Consider the following 14,861-nt stretch of genomic DNA (forward strand, 5'->3'; position numbering starts at 1 on the left):
AATTTTTACTTAGAGTATTAGAGTGTAAAAGAATGAAGGGTGTACCAAGTGTGATTAAAGGACAATACCCCTTAGTGTACATTTTGGGGTGTTCATGAGAATAGAGCCTTTCAGACAGAAGGTGAGCATGACCTTTCTGGCATTGTGCCAGCATTTTAGCCTTATGGTGAGATATGAAGCTTCCATGTCATTGTGTACTAGGCTGGTTTAGATGCTCAAGTTGTAAAGACATTTATTTTGTACTGAAAGAAAACTAAACTTAAAAAATATGAGAGGTTTTAGGAACAATAACACTACTGAGGGATACACCCCTTAGAATAATCAACCATTTGAGAACCAAAGGGCCCCCAGAGACACAATTCAGGAAGGTTTCAGAAAGGTGGAATCAAGGCAGAAGTGGGATAAGTGATGGCACGTTGAGGGGATCACAATGGAGGGGATGAAACAAAACGTGTGTGAATTGCTGAATGTAAACCCACTCTAAACTCTCACCCAATTCACAAGAAAAAGTTAAGAAGGGAAAAAAGTGGAAGAAAGAGAGAGAATGCCAGAGAGGTGGCAATGTGAGAAAGACTGAGCCCATCACTGCTGGCTTTGAAAAGGGGAGGAATGGGTTGAGTCCAGGAGTGCAGGCAGCCTCTCCCACTGGAAGAGGTGAGGCAGTGCATTCTCCTAGGACCTTTAGAAGGAAGGCACCCTCCTGCATGGCGCAGCAAGACCCACTCTGCACTGCTGACTGACAGCGCTAGAATTCCTTAAACAAACAAAAACATAAGAAATTTCTGTTTTACTCCTAGGATTTAACATAGGACTGTTTAGATCATGCGTTGATGAAGGAGTCCTAAGTGCAAGGGCTTGTGAACACCAGAATTTCTGGCTTCAAGATACACAAAATACATGTAACCCTTTTGTTCTTTACAAGAAGCATGCATTCTTGATCTTTGATTTCTACAGGTTCCAAATTGGCTTACACTTAAGTAGGAAATTGCTTTAGATTAATCTGAGTGAAATTGTATCTGTAATAATAGTCATCGTTTAATGGAGAATTTTAAGCATTTTATTCTAAGATATTGATAAATTAAGCCACCTACTCTCAAATTAAGTAATATAGGTAATAGCACATATTCCAGCTAATCTTTTTCTTTCTTCTCTCTCTCTCTCCTTTCCTCTTTGTATCCCTGATACTGACACCAAAAAAACCTAACAATACTTTGTCCCTGGACAATAGAATACTACCAACATTCTAATTTTCAGTTTAAGAAAAAAACCACTTTTGCACACATCAGTGTTTTGTTTTGTTTTTCCCCTTTTGCTCTAAGGTGCATTAGTACATGGGATTGCAGGTGAATTTGGTCATATAAATGGAGCTGGAGCCATTCCCACATAATCCCTTTTTTTTTAAAGCGGTCATCAAATGCAGATATGTGGACTGCCATGATCTCATTAGTTGATTTGCCAATGATGATAATCCAACTACTTTATTTTTAATTAAGCTCTAAATCTATAATAAATAAGCGCTTGAGTTATCTCAGGCATTCTTTATTTGTACACATTTATGTAAATACTTTTTGCAGCTCTTTTAGACTTATCTAGGGAATTCTTCCAGTTCCCACTTCCCCTCCCGAACACACAGACAGATCATTATTCAGATAGCTTAGCTAACATTCTGTTGATCCCTGTCAAATAGTCAAAGTATAGAATTTTGGAGTTACTGCGTTTGAAATTCTTTAGCTCAAATCACTGAGGACCCCATTTTAAGATAATCCCGAGTCTTATTGTTTTCCTTCATTTTTAATATCTTTTAGCGACAGTGATGAGGAAAAGAAAGCGAGAAGAGGCAGATCTCCCAAAGGTGAATTCAAAGATGAAGAGGAGACTGTGACGACAAAGCATATCCATATCACACAGGCCACCGAGACCACCACAACCAGACACAAGCGCACAGCAAACCCTTCCAAAACCATTGATCTTGGAGCAGCTGCACATTACACAGGGGACAAGACAAGCCCCGATCAGAGTGCTTCAACCCACACACCTCAGTCTTCAAATAAGGTGGGAATGGCATGAATCACACATTGTACACAGTTTTACTCTTATAAACCACTTTTAGAATTCCCGCATTAGTAGACTCGTGTGATTCTGCATAATCATATTAATTATAAATCACCTGGCATGTATTACTCAGAGTCATTAATAATAAGAAACCTCTTTGGGGGAAGAAACCTGTCTGACTGTTGAATGATTTCCTATGCACTTTCTGTAAAAGTAGAAATGACACCCTTGGCTCATTTGGGAAAGGCTATGAATCAAAATGTAGTGCATCTACTCCGTCTCCATACTTCCACTGGTTAGCGAGCACAGCTTGATTCACCAAAGAAAATGTGGGAGCATTAGGAAGTTTTTAAAATGAGAAAGGGCCACTAAGTGAATATGTAGAAGAAATGGCCTCATTGTACATAGCAGTGATGCCTATAGAAGGAGGCTTGTGCCTGGTGGTCACTCACTTCTGCCTATTATCACAAGCGCTGCCTTCTGTACCTTCATATGTTGTTTTTCATCTACCATGGACTCCTAGGCACAAAGTGAGTCTTTTGAGCCAAAGAGAGTGATTTACCCCCAGAAAACTTAGATTGTCATTTTTGTCACTACACACACACACACACACACACACACACACACACAACTCGTGGTTATCCAACTTTATGTTTTTATCAGAAGTAGCTAAAAGCTGGGGAAAATTTTATCTATATATATGAAATGTATCTTGCAAATTGTAGGTGTCTCTACAAGTATAGCTAGGCCTACTCAGTTAAAAGGACAAGTACGCTACCAACTTTTGCCAGGTATCTTCTAGACTGGTATGTCATTTCCCCCATGTGTTATTTGTAGTTTTGATGAAACTCACAGTTATAATTCCACTATAGTTGTTACCACTACCCTGGTGGCATAGTACCCATATTGAGCTGCTAAGCAAAGGTCAATAGTTTGAAACCACCAGTCTTTTCCTGGGAGAAAGATTGGACTTTCTATTCCCATAAAGAGTTACTGTCTCAGAAACTCATGGGTCAGTTCTACTCTGTCCCATAGGGTCCTGAGTCAGAACCAACTCTATGGCAGTGAGCTTGGTTTTCCAGATGGTCTTACAGTTCCCGCCAGTGGATAGTTACCTTACTGATGCCCATTAGGATCAATAGATAGTCATAGTAATTAAAACCCAGATACATGACAACAGCGGTAATAATTCATTTAAGATGACAGAATGAAAATCATCAAAATGTGTAATTGTTTTTAGTTTTGCACTGGCGTTTTGATAGCTTAAGGAATTTTAAACATCAGTTTTTCTCCACTGTTTGGGTATATGATACTCTGCCATAAATATTTTCTGTATTTGATAGTATAAGCTTTGTTTGTTTTTATAGTTTTAAAATATCTAAAATGCTGGAGTTCCTGAAAATGAATCCAGCTGTTGTCAACTCAAGGTCATTATTGAAACACAGTTGTAATGTCTTAAAATTCAAAGATCAAATTAAAATGCTTAGGAACTTACAGTCTCCTGTTGAGCAGTTCAGTTCAGATATAGTGTGTACGTGTTACGCTGAAAGAGCCTGTGCAGCCAAGTTTTCAGTGCTCTGAAGAAGACGGGAGCATAACTCCTGTGAACCCTATCGTTTTGTTGGGGAACTCAATGTGAAGCAGTTAGAAATCAAGGTACGTAGACTGTTTAGAACTATGCTGGTGTGTGTGGTGTGCAAACAGTTAAGTGTTGCCAAATTTCATCAAATTTTAGAGCCGGCTAAGACTTTGACCTCTAATCTAGTGGATTTCAAACTTTATACCACATTGGGATTATCCGTTGAGCTCTAAGACTGTGCAGGCCAAGGCTTCACCCAAGACACTTGGGATGCAGTACGTTGGGATGGTATTGAGGCGTATGTGTTTCTTAATGTCTCACAAATGATTCTGATGCATAGCACGACGATTTCAGTGGCATCTGAAATGTGTGTTTTCCAGAGTGAAATGTATTAAGAAAGTAAATGAGTTAAGGAAAACGGGGAAGGTCTGAGCAATAAAGACTTTTATTTCTGAAAATAAAATGCCTCACGGTAAGGTTCAGGGTTATTACCGTTTCCAGAAAACTAGATCTAGATCTAGTCTTAGTAAGATAACTGCTACTTGTATCTAGATTGAGGAATAGAGATGGGTGAGCAGATTAGAATGTCAGTTTGTTCCCATTGAAAACTCGTAGGAAAAAACCTTGTTTTTAAGCTTATCAGTTACATTTTGTTTTCAGACGTCAGTGCCTAGCAGCAAGTCATCTGGTGACCTTGTTGATCTGTTTGGCGCCAGCCAGTCATCAGGTAAGCTCCCACCGTGGCTTATTTCTTCTTCGTTACCTGGTTTCCAGATTTATTTAAAATGATATTTATTTGCACTGGTGTGTTAGGCTGAGTTGACTAGAAAAACAAATCCAGTGACACTCATGTGTGTAAGAAAGAGCTTTATTTCAAGAAGTAATTGTACATGGAGAAAACATCCCAGCCAGTCCAACTCAAGTCCCTAAGTTCAATAATAGTCCATAAACCCCTCTTCAGACTCATGCAGTCACGTGCAATGATGCAGAATGCAGGAAGATCACAGGCCAGTGGGTACAAGTCGTGTGGATCCATACAGTTCATCACAGGGCTCTGGCAGGTTTCAGAGTGGCCCACCAGCAGAAAGGTGAAGACCGAGAGACAAGGGGTGGTTCCCAGGGCCCTCCTGATGAGAAGGCCACACCCATGGGTAGGCACCAATAGGCTGTGTCCTGATTGACAGGTTAAATACCACCCCTACACTTTAATCTATCTTCAAGTTGACATGAATTTATGAAACTGGGTATAATTTTAATATGAAAATAGTCAACCTTGGACATTATATGGGGGAATTATTTAATTGCCTAATGTAAGGGAGAAAACTTTAAATATTTGATTATTCAGTAGCCTCTCTCTGTTCCTAGTTTTCTTACCACCAGTAGTCTTTGCCATCATTAGAATTATCATGTTCTTATTGTTTACCTTCTGATATGTACATTCATTTTCCCAAATCTCTCTTAAAGGAACTGCACCCTGTTTTATACTTTTCTTGACCTTTAGGCTTCTTAAGACTTTGTGCTAAAAAAAAAACACCTCACTGCCATCAAGCAATTCTGACTCATGGTGACCCCATAGGGCAGGGTACAACTGCCCCTGTGGGTTTCCAAGACTATAACTCTTTCAGGAGTAGAAAACCTCATTTTTCTCCCAAGGAGTGAATGGTGACTTTGAACTGCTGACCTGATGGTTAGCAACCCAACATGTAACCACTACATCACCAGAGCTCTGTGCTAGTCAGTAACTATTGGCTAGTAATAATCACTGTCCTATATTAATGACTTGCTATGTCTGATACAATCTTCCTGCAAATTCATAATAAATAGCGTTTCAAAGTATAGTGTACTTTTTGGAATCTTTCATGAACAAAGGTTTTAGAGGATTCTGGTTTCCGTTTTTTATTTTGGTAAACAAACCCTGAGAAACAAACGTTACTATCGTGAATTAATACTGCCTAAGTATTCGAAGTCTTTTGTATTCCTAAATGGGAGAAAAATGAAGCTTTCTATTCCTGTGAAGAGGTAAACAGTCTCAGAAACCCACACAGGCAGTTCTTCCCTGTTCTGTGGGGTTGCTATGAATTGCAATCATCAGTGGCAGTGAGTTTTGTTTTGTACTTCTTTCATAAACAAGATGTACTCCTCTGCCCATTTTACTGTCTTTCCCTAAATCTTAATTCTGGTTTTCAGCATGAGACATACCTAGAGCTTGTTTAACTTTTTAGTCCTTTAACCACCAGTATACATTGAACCAGAGACTGCTCTTGGTGTTTGAGATACAATGCCACTAGCAAGACTTGGTGGAAGAAAAAGGTGGCTTTCTACTCCCATAAAGAGTTGCATTAAAAACAAACAAACAAGAGTTACAGACCCCAGTCTCGGAAACCCACAGGGGCAGTGCTAGCCTGTCCTTTGAGTCAGAATTGACTGGATGGCAGTGAGTGAGTGACTCTAGAGAACTAGTCATTCATCAAAGAGGCTCAAATAGTCACCTCATAACCAATAAGAAGTCTACGTTGAGGGAAGCGTGCCTTCTGTGGAGGTGTGTAACTTTGTACGTGACCTATTTTTGAGGGCTGCACAGAGCACCAGTTTACTAAGCTTTTCTCAGCTGGGAATTGATCCTTTTTTCAGTTTGATTTCTAGGATGTTCTAGATTTATCTTAAGTAATTCCTGGTAATATGTTATCTTAGAGTTTCATTCAATGATTCTAGAGTATTAAAGACTATTGTGCTGCAAGTCCAAATATCTTAAGAAATACAAATCTATTTAAAGATTATTTTCCCACCTGTTTCTGATTTATTTCTCATGAGCATGTAGACAGCACGATGGGGCATAACTATGTACAAAGGAAACGTATCAGTCTTAGTTGTGTGTAATGATTTTTGAAGCTTCGTTGTTTTTAAACCTTTGCATTTGCATTGAAGTAGAAGTCTGTGATGGAAATTGCCTTTTCACATAGATAGTTCAGAGCTATATATAATCAATATAAAGCCCCCATTGTTTTCTCATTCTATCTAACCTGCTACCATAACGTTCTTGGACTGGAAATAAGCCTTATAAGTCATCTTGTTTGGCTTACTTTCTGAGATTCCCTATTCCTTTTATTGATAATTTTTATTCCTAAATTACTCTATTTACTTTGTTGGACTGACACGTCTAAGGTTACAAACAACTTTCTTAGTCATTGAACAATTTATGTGCTGTCCTTTTGTAGGTTTAAGATTTGAACTGCAATGTTAACTGGTAGGTAGCAAGTATATAATACAGACATAGTGTCACAGAAAGTCAACTATTTTGGACTTCGTGGCATAAAATATTAAAGAGCCCCTTTCATGCATCTGTGGAATGTTTTAATGGAGCAATCAAAGAATTAACTAGGAAGGTCAGATGAATGTAACTTTTTTTCCCTCTGCAATATCAAGAGTGCTTTGAACAGAGAGAATTATTAAATGCCAGCATGCATTCCTTACTTGGCAAGAAATCTGAGTGGTTTTCCTTCTTCACAGCAAACACTAGATTGACTAAATAGAAGTAAAGTTAATATTAATCAAGTGATTGAGACAAAGTCTGAATGAAATCTGGACTTCATTTTTAACCTTGAAAGTGTATTTCTTCTTTTTTTTCTCAAAGCAGCATGGTTGACACCGGAATTATGTTTTATAGGTGTCTCCCAGTTTGTTCAGACTGCCCTCCCTTCAGCCATAAACACACAGATTTAGTTTGTTGGATCTTCATTTAAATATTTTAATAATATATTTTAAATTGAATTCAGCAGTGAAAGAAAATTGGGTATTAAATCTTTAGCACCTACACATGAGAAAGTATAAGAAGCTACCATATTAGCATTGCTATTTGGAATGTCATTGGGGTGCCATTTACCAGATGTGCCCATATTTATAATAGTACCATCATGCAAGTAATATGGGCATGAACTGTAAAGCTAAGCAGATATCGCATCTGTACCACTTACTAGATGTATTTCTCCTCTGAGAAAATGCTCCCATTTGGGGGGTTGGGGGTGGTGGGGTGGAGATATGAGTTATGCATCCCTTCATGTTAGTGTCTTCAAAAGCATGGTCAAATTATTGTAGAATGCTTTGCCAAGTTTAAAAATACACATATGAAACCTGCCTATCAAGATTCACTTGAGCCTGTTTTGTTCAGTGTTCCACAATGGTGATTTTCCTTGAAGTATGTGCTCAGTGAATGTCTTGGTGGCTTTTATGTGTACATCATAATTTTAATTAAACATACTAATGCATAGATGTGTAAGGTATTAGAAAATAAAGCCAGTTCGAGATAGTGTACAAACTCATTTATTCATTTGTTTCTTCCTCTGAAATCACCCCCTCTCTGTAAAGTGAAGCCCAGGTTGCCTCCTTTGCCTTGGCACAGTTAAGAAATTTGGGTACTAGTTAAGATGACATTACACAAGCTCTTCCTTATGCAGCTAATTTTGTTTCAGAGAGAATACACCATCAGTACAAACTGAAAAACTTTACATGATTCAAAATCGGTTTTGAATTCTGTTTTTTTGTTGTTTGTAGTTAAGAAGAATTTCAAGATGATTTAAAGTCTGTGTAAACCATATCTTCTTACATTTACACTTGAACCTGTTACCTTGTACTTAGTAACAGCTAACAAAAATAGGAGCTATTTACATAAATTTGACTCTACCGTGTTACATTCTAAATATAACTCATATATTAGAATTGGAGGTAAGGGTTTTCTCTAGTTTGAAGGCAAGTTCACTAAAACTAAACAGTTGTGAACATGTTCTCCCTTTTTATCATAAATTATTTAAAAGTAATGTGTGTTCATTTAGAGTTTGATAAAAAACAACAAATGATTCACCATAATGTCACTGGGTAAAGTTATCTATTAATAGTTTTGGCATTTTTTTAAACTAAGTTTTCTATATATTTAGTCTCAGTGTAATTGTTTTTAAGCAAGGCAAGTCTTTTAAAAAGCTTTTAGATACAGATTTGGGTTTTTTTTGGTTTTTTTTGAGGGGTAGGATGATGTTAAAAACCAGAAATGAAGACATTACTTGCAATAAAACCTGAGGTCTCATAATTATTTTTCTTATGATAGTTAAACTTTTCATTGCTTTATAATCTTAAATTGTGTTGATATATGAGACTACTTCAAAGAATTTAGAATAAAAAGACAATTTCCCCATTTCTACTTTTTAAACTCCTTCATACTCTAATTCATTTACTCTCTTATTTATTTATTTATTTATTAAATAATAGCTATATTTAGACATAATCCAGACATCATACCATTCAGTAGTTCAGTCATATTAATCCCTTATTGTTTAGACATTAAGTTTTGTTTTGTGTGTGAGAACCAGTCCCCATTGTTCCCAATTATAAAGTAACAAAATAGCTTATTTCAAAATCTTTCAGTTTGACAGGGAAAAAATGCTATTTTATAGTGTTCTGCGCTTGTTTGAATTCCTAAATGAGCTTGAACTTTTTAAATATTTTAATATGTTTGTTATATGTTTCATTTGACTTTATCTGTTTATGGCCTGTCTCCCCCCAGCCTTCCCCCAGAGGCAGTCATCCTTTCCTTAATGCCTTTTTTGAAACCTTTGTTTGTTACAGTGAACTCTTTGTCATATATTTGCAAATCTTTTTACAAATCTTTTCATTTCTTTTAGTTATGTATATGTTAGAATTTTTATGCAAAAGTTTATTTCTCTTTGTTGATGAGAGATTCCACTTTGTAGTTTAAGCGTTTTCTAGTGTAACTATATTTTTCCTATTCACAGGATTGCTCTCAAAAATGCATATTACCAGCTGGTGATTGTAAATAACCTTCTTGCTGCCCCGAAAAGGCAGATGGAAGTGGTTCATTTATAATGACATCTCTCATGTGGGAATCTTGAAGTATAGCTCTTGTGAAATTTAGCAGTCTTTCACACACAGCAATTTTGGGTAGACTTTTATTTAAATTCCATTAGATGGGACTTATCTGGAGAAATAGTTAAAGTATAGAAAATGTCTGTCATATTTAAGGCATTGGTATGAATAACATCATACTTAGCAGATATTGGTAGTCCATCCTCTGGGAGAGAGAAACTTTTCTTAAATGAAATGAAGACATTACTTGCAATAAAAAGTTATGTGAACATGGTGTAATTTCACTTTAGGTGGTAGAGTAGAGTAGCCAAAGTAGGTAATTATCTGAAATATTAAATTCAGGATATGGCAAAAATAAAATATTTCACCCAGCTTGAAATTAGGCTCTTAAAAATTCAAATGCTTTTATCCTCACTATGAATTTTCTTTGTAGCCCAGATTAGGTAAGACAGAAAACAAACACTGACTATTAAGCAGCATTTGGTTGCAACATTCATTTCCCTGCTTGTATATGTACTTGTTTTATATAGTTTTGAAATACATCTCATCTTTATGAACCTTTAAGGAAAAGCTAACCAAACCCCTGATATTATCCTGTGGGGAAGTAAACCTGTGTCTGTGTGTGAGCAGTAGTGTCGATAGGCTGTTGGACTCGGTCTTGGTGGGCCTTAGTTCACTGGTGAGCGATGTATGTGACCATGTACATCTGGAAAGATGTGAAAACGGAAGGATACTTTACTAATAGCCAAATGCAATAAATGTGCATTAAAAAGAATACCAAGTACGCATGTATTCCAAACGGATTTGTTCCTTATATTACTGCTGGCCACTTATTAAGAAAGGGATATGGTTCCAGTTTAATTAACCCAGTTGAGTGTAGCAGATGGGGCAGAATGTCTTGCAGCGGCAAGACAATTCAGAAATGACACCAGATGTTGGAAGTTGTCCCTGGTGGTGTTTGAGTGCAGCCCAGATGTTTCAGTCCCACCTGGCTAGTTTCTAAGCACTGCAGGCTAAGCAGCTGTGATGTAACCTATATAATGTTCACATAACACTAAAAGCACCATAATTGAACTGCTGTTCTAGACTTCTAAGGAGGTGAAATATTTAAGGACTAACAAAAATAAAAACAACTTATTTAGTTGAGAACCGAATTAGAGAGGAATTAAATATTAAAACCTGAAATAATATAGTTCAAATTATGGAAATATTTTAATTAAATATTTCTGGAAAATGTTTACAAATAAGAATTGTATGAAAATGTGTATATATATATATATTAATTAAAATATTTTTAAAGTATTTTGCTTGTTTTATACCATTTTGAGAGGAAATGCCAACGTGGTATCTTGCCACTAAAATTCATCAGGCTTTGACTTCTTAGAACAAGACCGTTTTTACACATAACTATCATACCTGAGGGAAATTAGCATTAAAACAAATAATATTGTCTTTTTAAAATCCAAATTAAAACTTCCTCCATTATCTCGATTGTATCCTTTGAGCATCGCAGTTCTGAAAATCCAAACATCATGTCCGGGTTTATATGTGTCATTGACTCAGTGTCTTTCCTCTAGTGCAGGCGTCTCTCTCTCTCTCTCTCTCTCTCTCTCTCTCTCTCTCTCTCTCAATGATACTAGTATTTTGACAGGAATTTCTACATGGGTGATGTTGCCCTTTTCTGTCCTTCCCATTAGAAGGCTCCATGATGCTACGGTTATTCTGTCCGATTCTTACTAGTATTAGTACTGATCAATTGTTTAAGGCAGTTGCCATCAGATTTCTTTATTGTAAAAATGCTTTATCCTTTTGTAATTAGTTACCTATGAGGTGATATGTTGAAATTGCGTGAGTACTTTATTCCTCAAGAATGTTTTACCTAGGTTTTTGTATATACTGAAGATTCACATAAGATGGTGATCTTCTAATTTTGTCCCTCCTAAATATTGGTATTACTTTTTAATTTTACAACTCTCATTATTTTTTTAAGAATCAATATGAAATGAATTTTTAAGTTTATTCAGTGTGAACCTCAGCCTTATTGACAGTATTACTGGCAGTAAGCGTGGCATGTTCACCTTGTACTCCTGCTCATTGATCTTACCGGAAACGAACTCAAGAAAGGCATGTAAGCGAGTGCTAGCTGCAAGGGAGGGCGTGTGGTAACAGGAAAACCCAAGACAGCAAACCAACTCGAATCCCAGGGCTTTGTTAAGTGGGGTGTTAAAATGGCTTCCTGCACTTGCTGTTAGTGATTCTGTGGTTCTGAAAGCTCAACGTTTTCTTCATCCTTAATTTTCAGGAGGATCGGCTGATTTATTCGGAGGATTTGCTGACTTTGGCTCAGCTGCTGCATCAGGCAATTTGCCTTCCCAAGGTATAGTACAATTTGATTGGCCAGAAATCTAGGGGTCAGGTAAAAAGGCTATCCAAACTGTCAAAACAAAACAATTCCTCTTCTCTGTAGCCAGCTTCTTTTTTCTTTTCTTTCCTTATAGTATTTGTTATTCCTTAGAGAATTTATTCATGGAGTATTTTACTGTGCTGACAGCTTATATTTGCCAAAGGTATTAATCTGGCTCCAAACTACTCAGATACACCTACAGAAATTTGCACTTAGTCATAAATGGCTCTTCTGTAGCTTGCTTTTGTGGGGTGAGGAGAAGCAAGTATGACTAAGTATAAGTAATTAAGTAGCAAGAATTCAATAGTTTCATTTGTATAATTTTCATGATTAAAGTTCAGGGACATTCACTTGTGTAGAATACTAAAATTTGCTCCTTGTACTTTAGATATAGTAAGCATTTCTGTGAAAACTGAACTTCTGAGTATTTGAACCTCAGGCAAAGGTAGCACATTCTCTGTTAGATTAGGAATAATGCATCAACGGATTCAAAGGTAAGAACAGTTGTGAGGCTGGCGCAGGACCGGGCAGTATTCTGTTCTGTTGAACGCAGGGACTCTGGGTTGGCCCCGACTCGATGGCACCTAGCAATAACAAGCAGAACACAGGCTTAAACATTAAAAATTGACGTGTTTTTTTCCCTTTTCTCTTAGTATTTTTGTTATATTTCTGTTATGTACTTTAGTAGCTACTTATCTTTGAGGAAGTGATTGAGCCTCCAACTTTGAAAAATTAGAGTTAATGCTATTTAGCATGATTTTTTATATGGATAAATTAATATCTATAGAATGTATGTATGTATATACATATGATCATGTACGTCTTTCATTTTTATATTCTAGATTAAGAGGTTGTGGGGTTTTTTATTTGTGAAATCCTAGTCAGTTTGTAATTTGAGAAATACTATAAAGGATTTACTATAAAGATGTTATACAGGAAGCAGGGAAGAAAGATACATTTTCACCAGACTAGTTTTATGGATCTATTTCAGGTAGCATAATCTATTGCTGTTAGAACTAAACTGAGGAAGTCAGAAAGAATGATAGATAGCTAACTGTGGTGATTTTTGACATTCTATTTGTATAAATTCCAAGTATTTCCCAGAACCAGAAACGCTGAGTAATTAACTGCTTCATTTTGGAAGTGTGATTACACGTGCTAAGGGTTAATACCTTGCTGTAGGCAGATCAAAGTGGAAAGTGAACACTGCCCTAATTTTACCTTCTCCCTGTATAATTCACAGTTTTTATGTGTATAAAGTTTCCAACGATGCAAATACTTCCAATATGTTAATGCTGCCTAAGTGATACTTCTCTTCATCTGTGTGCATGTGATTAATATAACCGGATCACCATTACACAAGGGGCTGAAACTGTTGCAACAATGATTAATCATTTCTGAGCAATATATGCCCCACTAGAAATCTCGCCCTCCCATGATGAATCGTCTCAGCTAAAGTTTTCAGGTGGGGCAACACAATTTGCCCCAGTTTCTGTTGTTCTTTTATATAGCGCAAGCAAATTGGAATCAGCGTAAAGTTGATCTTTATATTAAATTGAATTTAAAATGCTTAATACATAGGACCAATCGAAGCACTCTTAATGCAGTTTCTTGTGAAAAAGATCGGACATGTTTTTGTAAAACCTTGAGGTATAGTGAGTATTAGCCCAGTTCTGGTATTAAATTGTTGGTAGAGCTTGGAGCTTCTAAATGAATTATTTTTTTCTTTTGAGGATGCTTATATTTTAATATGGTAATAGAGTAATACCATTTTAAGGACATATTATTGTACTCTTGATATTTAGCATAATGAGACACAGTATTGCGATGGCTGGTTACCTTTTTGATTAGACAAAATGTATTTCCAAGTAGTAAGTGAGCAGAGTGCAAAGAGATGGTGTTAATTAACTTGGAAACACATGGTATTCGCCTTCAGATGACAGTTTATATGTAGCTCCTTCAACTTTATCTTTTTTACTTACATTAACTCATATCTATCTGGTTGTATCTTTATTAAACCTTTATTTACTTAGATTCATATATGATCTAGTCATAAAATTTGAAATTATCTCTTGCCTTTATATTCATTGTTACAAATAGTTAAAATGATATATATGTATCCTTTACAGCAGCTTGACTTAAATTTCCATGTGCCATGCCTAGTTTTTCATCAGTACTTCCACAATTAATTCCAAGTACCAATAACCAAACCCCAAACCCACTGCCATCATGTTGATTCTGAATCATAGGGACCCTACAGGATAGAGTAGTACCCTATAAGGTTTCCAAGGTGTAAACTACAGAAGGAAACTGCCATTTTCTTCTCCTGTGGAAGAGCCATGATTTGAACCAGTAGCCTTTCAGTTAGCAGCTGAACACTGTAACTGCTGGGTCACCCAACTCCTAAGGTCAGAGTCCCAAACTTTAAATCATCCTTTGTTAGGTGCTGTTGGGTTGGTTCTGACTCATGGTGACCCCTGTACAACAGAATGAAGCACTGCCCAAGCCTGTCATCCTCACAGTTCCTCTGTTTGCGCCATTGCTGCAGCCACCGGGTAAATCTGTCTTGTCAAGGACCGGGCCTTCCTCTTTTTTGCTGCCCCTCCACTTTACCAAGCATGATGTTCTTCCCCAGGAGCTAATCTCTCCTGACATGTCCAGAATACATGAGAAGTTTTGTTATCCTTGCTTCTAGGGAGCATTCTGGCTGTACATAATCCAAGACAAAGCAGTTTGTTCTTTTGGCAGACCCTGGTACTTTCAGTATTCTTTGCTAACACCATAATTCAAACGCACTGATTCTTCTTCAGTCTTCCTCATTCAGTGTCCAACTTACACATGCGTGTGAGGTCATTGAAAATACATTATATGGATCAGGCGCACCTTAGTCCTCAAAGTACCCATCTTGCTTTTCAACATTTTAAAGAGATCTTGTGCAGCAGATAGACCCAAGGC

General features: G+C 36.9%; 1 protein-coding gene across 3 annotated transcripts in view; it reads left to right on the forward strand.

Annotated features, from left to right (window-relative positions):
* The window catches only part of CLINT1 (clathrin interactor 1), a 76,986-nt gene that overhangs the window by 53,886 nt on the left and 8,239 nt on the right, over positions 1-14,861 (forward strand). For all 3 annotated transcript variants that reach the window (XM_045284848.1, XM_045284849.1, XM_045284850.1), the window contains exons 7-9: positions 1,806-2,052; positions 4,292-4,358; positions 11,805-11,879. In XM_045284848.1, coding sequence (XP_045140783.1) covers positions 1,806-2,052; positions 4,292-4,358; positions 11,805-11,879 — 389 coding nt within the window. The remainder of the gene's footprint in view (positions 1-1,805; positions 2,053-4,291; positions 4,359-11,804; positions 11,880-14,861) is intronic.

This window comes from Echinops telfairi, unplaced genomic scaffold (assembly GCF_000313985.2).
Source record: "Echinops telfairi isolate 266 unplaced genomic scaffold, ASM31398v2 ScPeMD7_7469;HRSCAF=8507_0, whole genome shotgun sequence".
NCBI classification, from domain to species: Eukaryota; Metazoa; Chordata; class Mammalia; order Afrosoricida; family Tenrecidae; genus Echinops; species Echinops telfairi.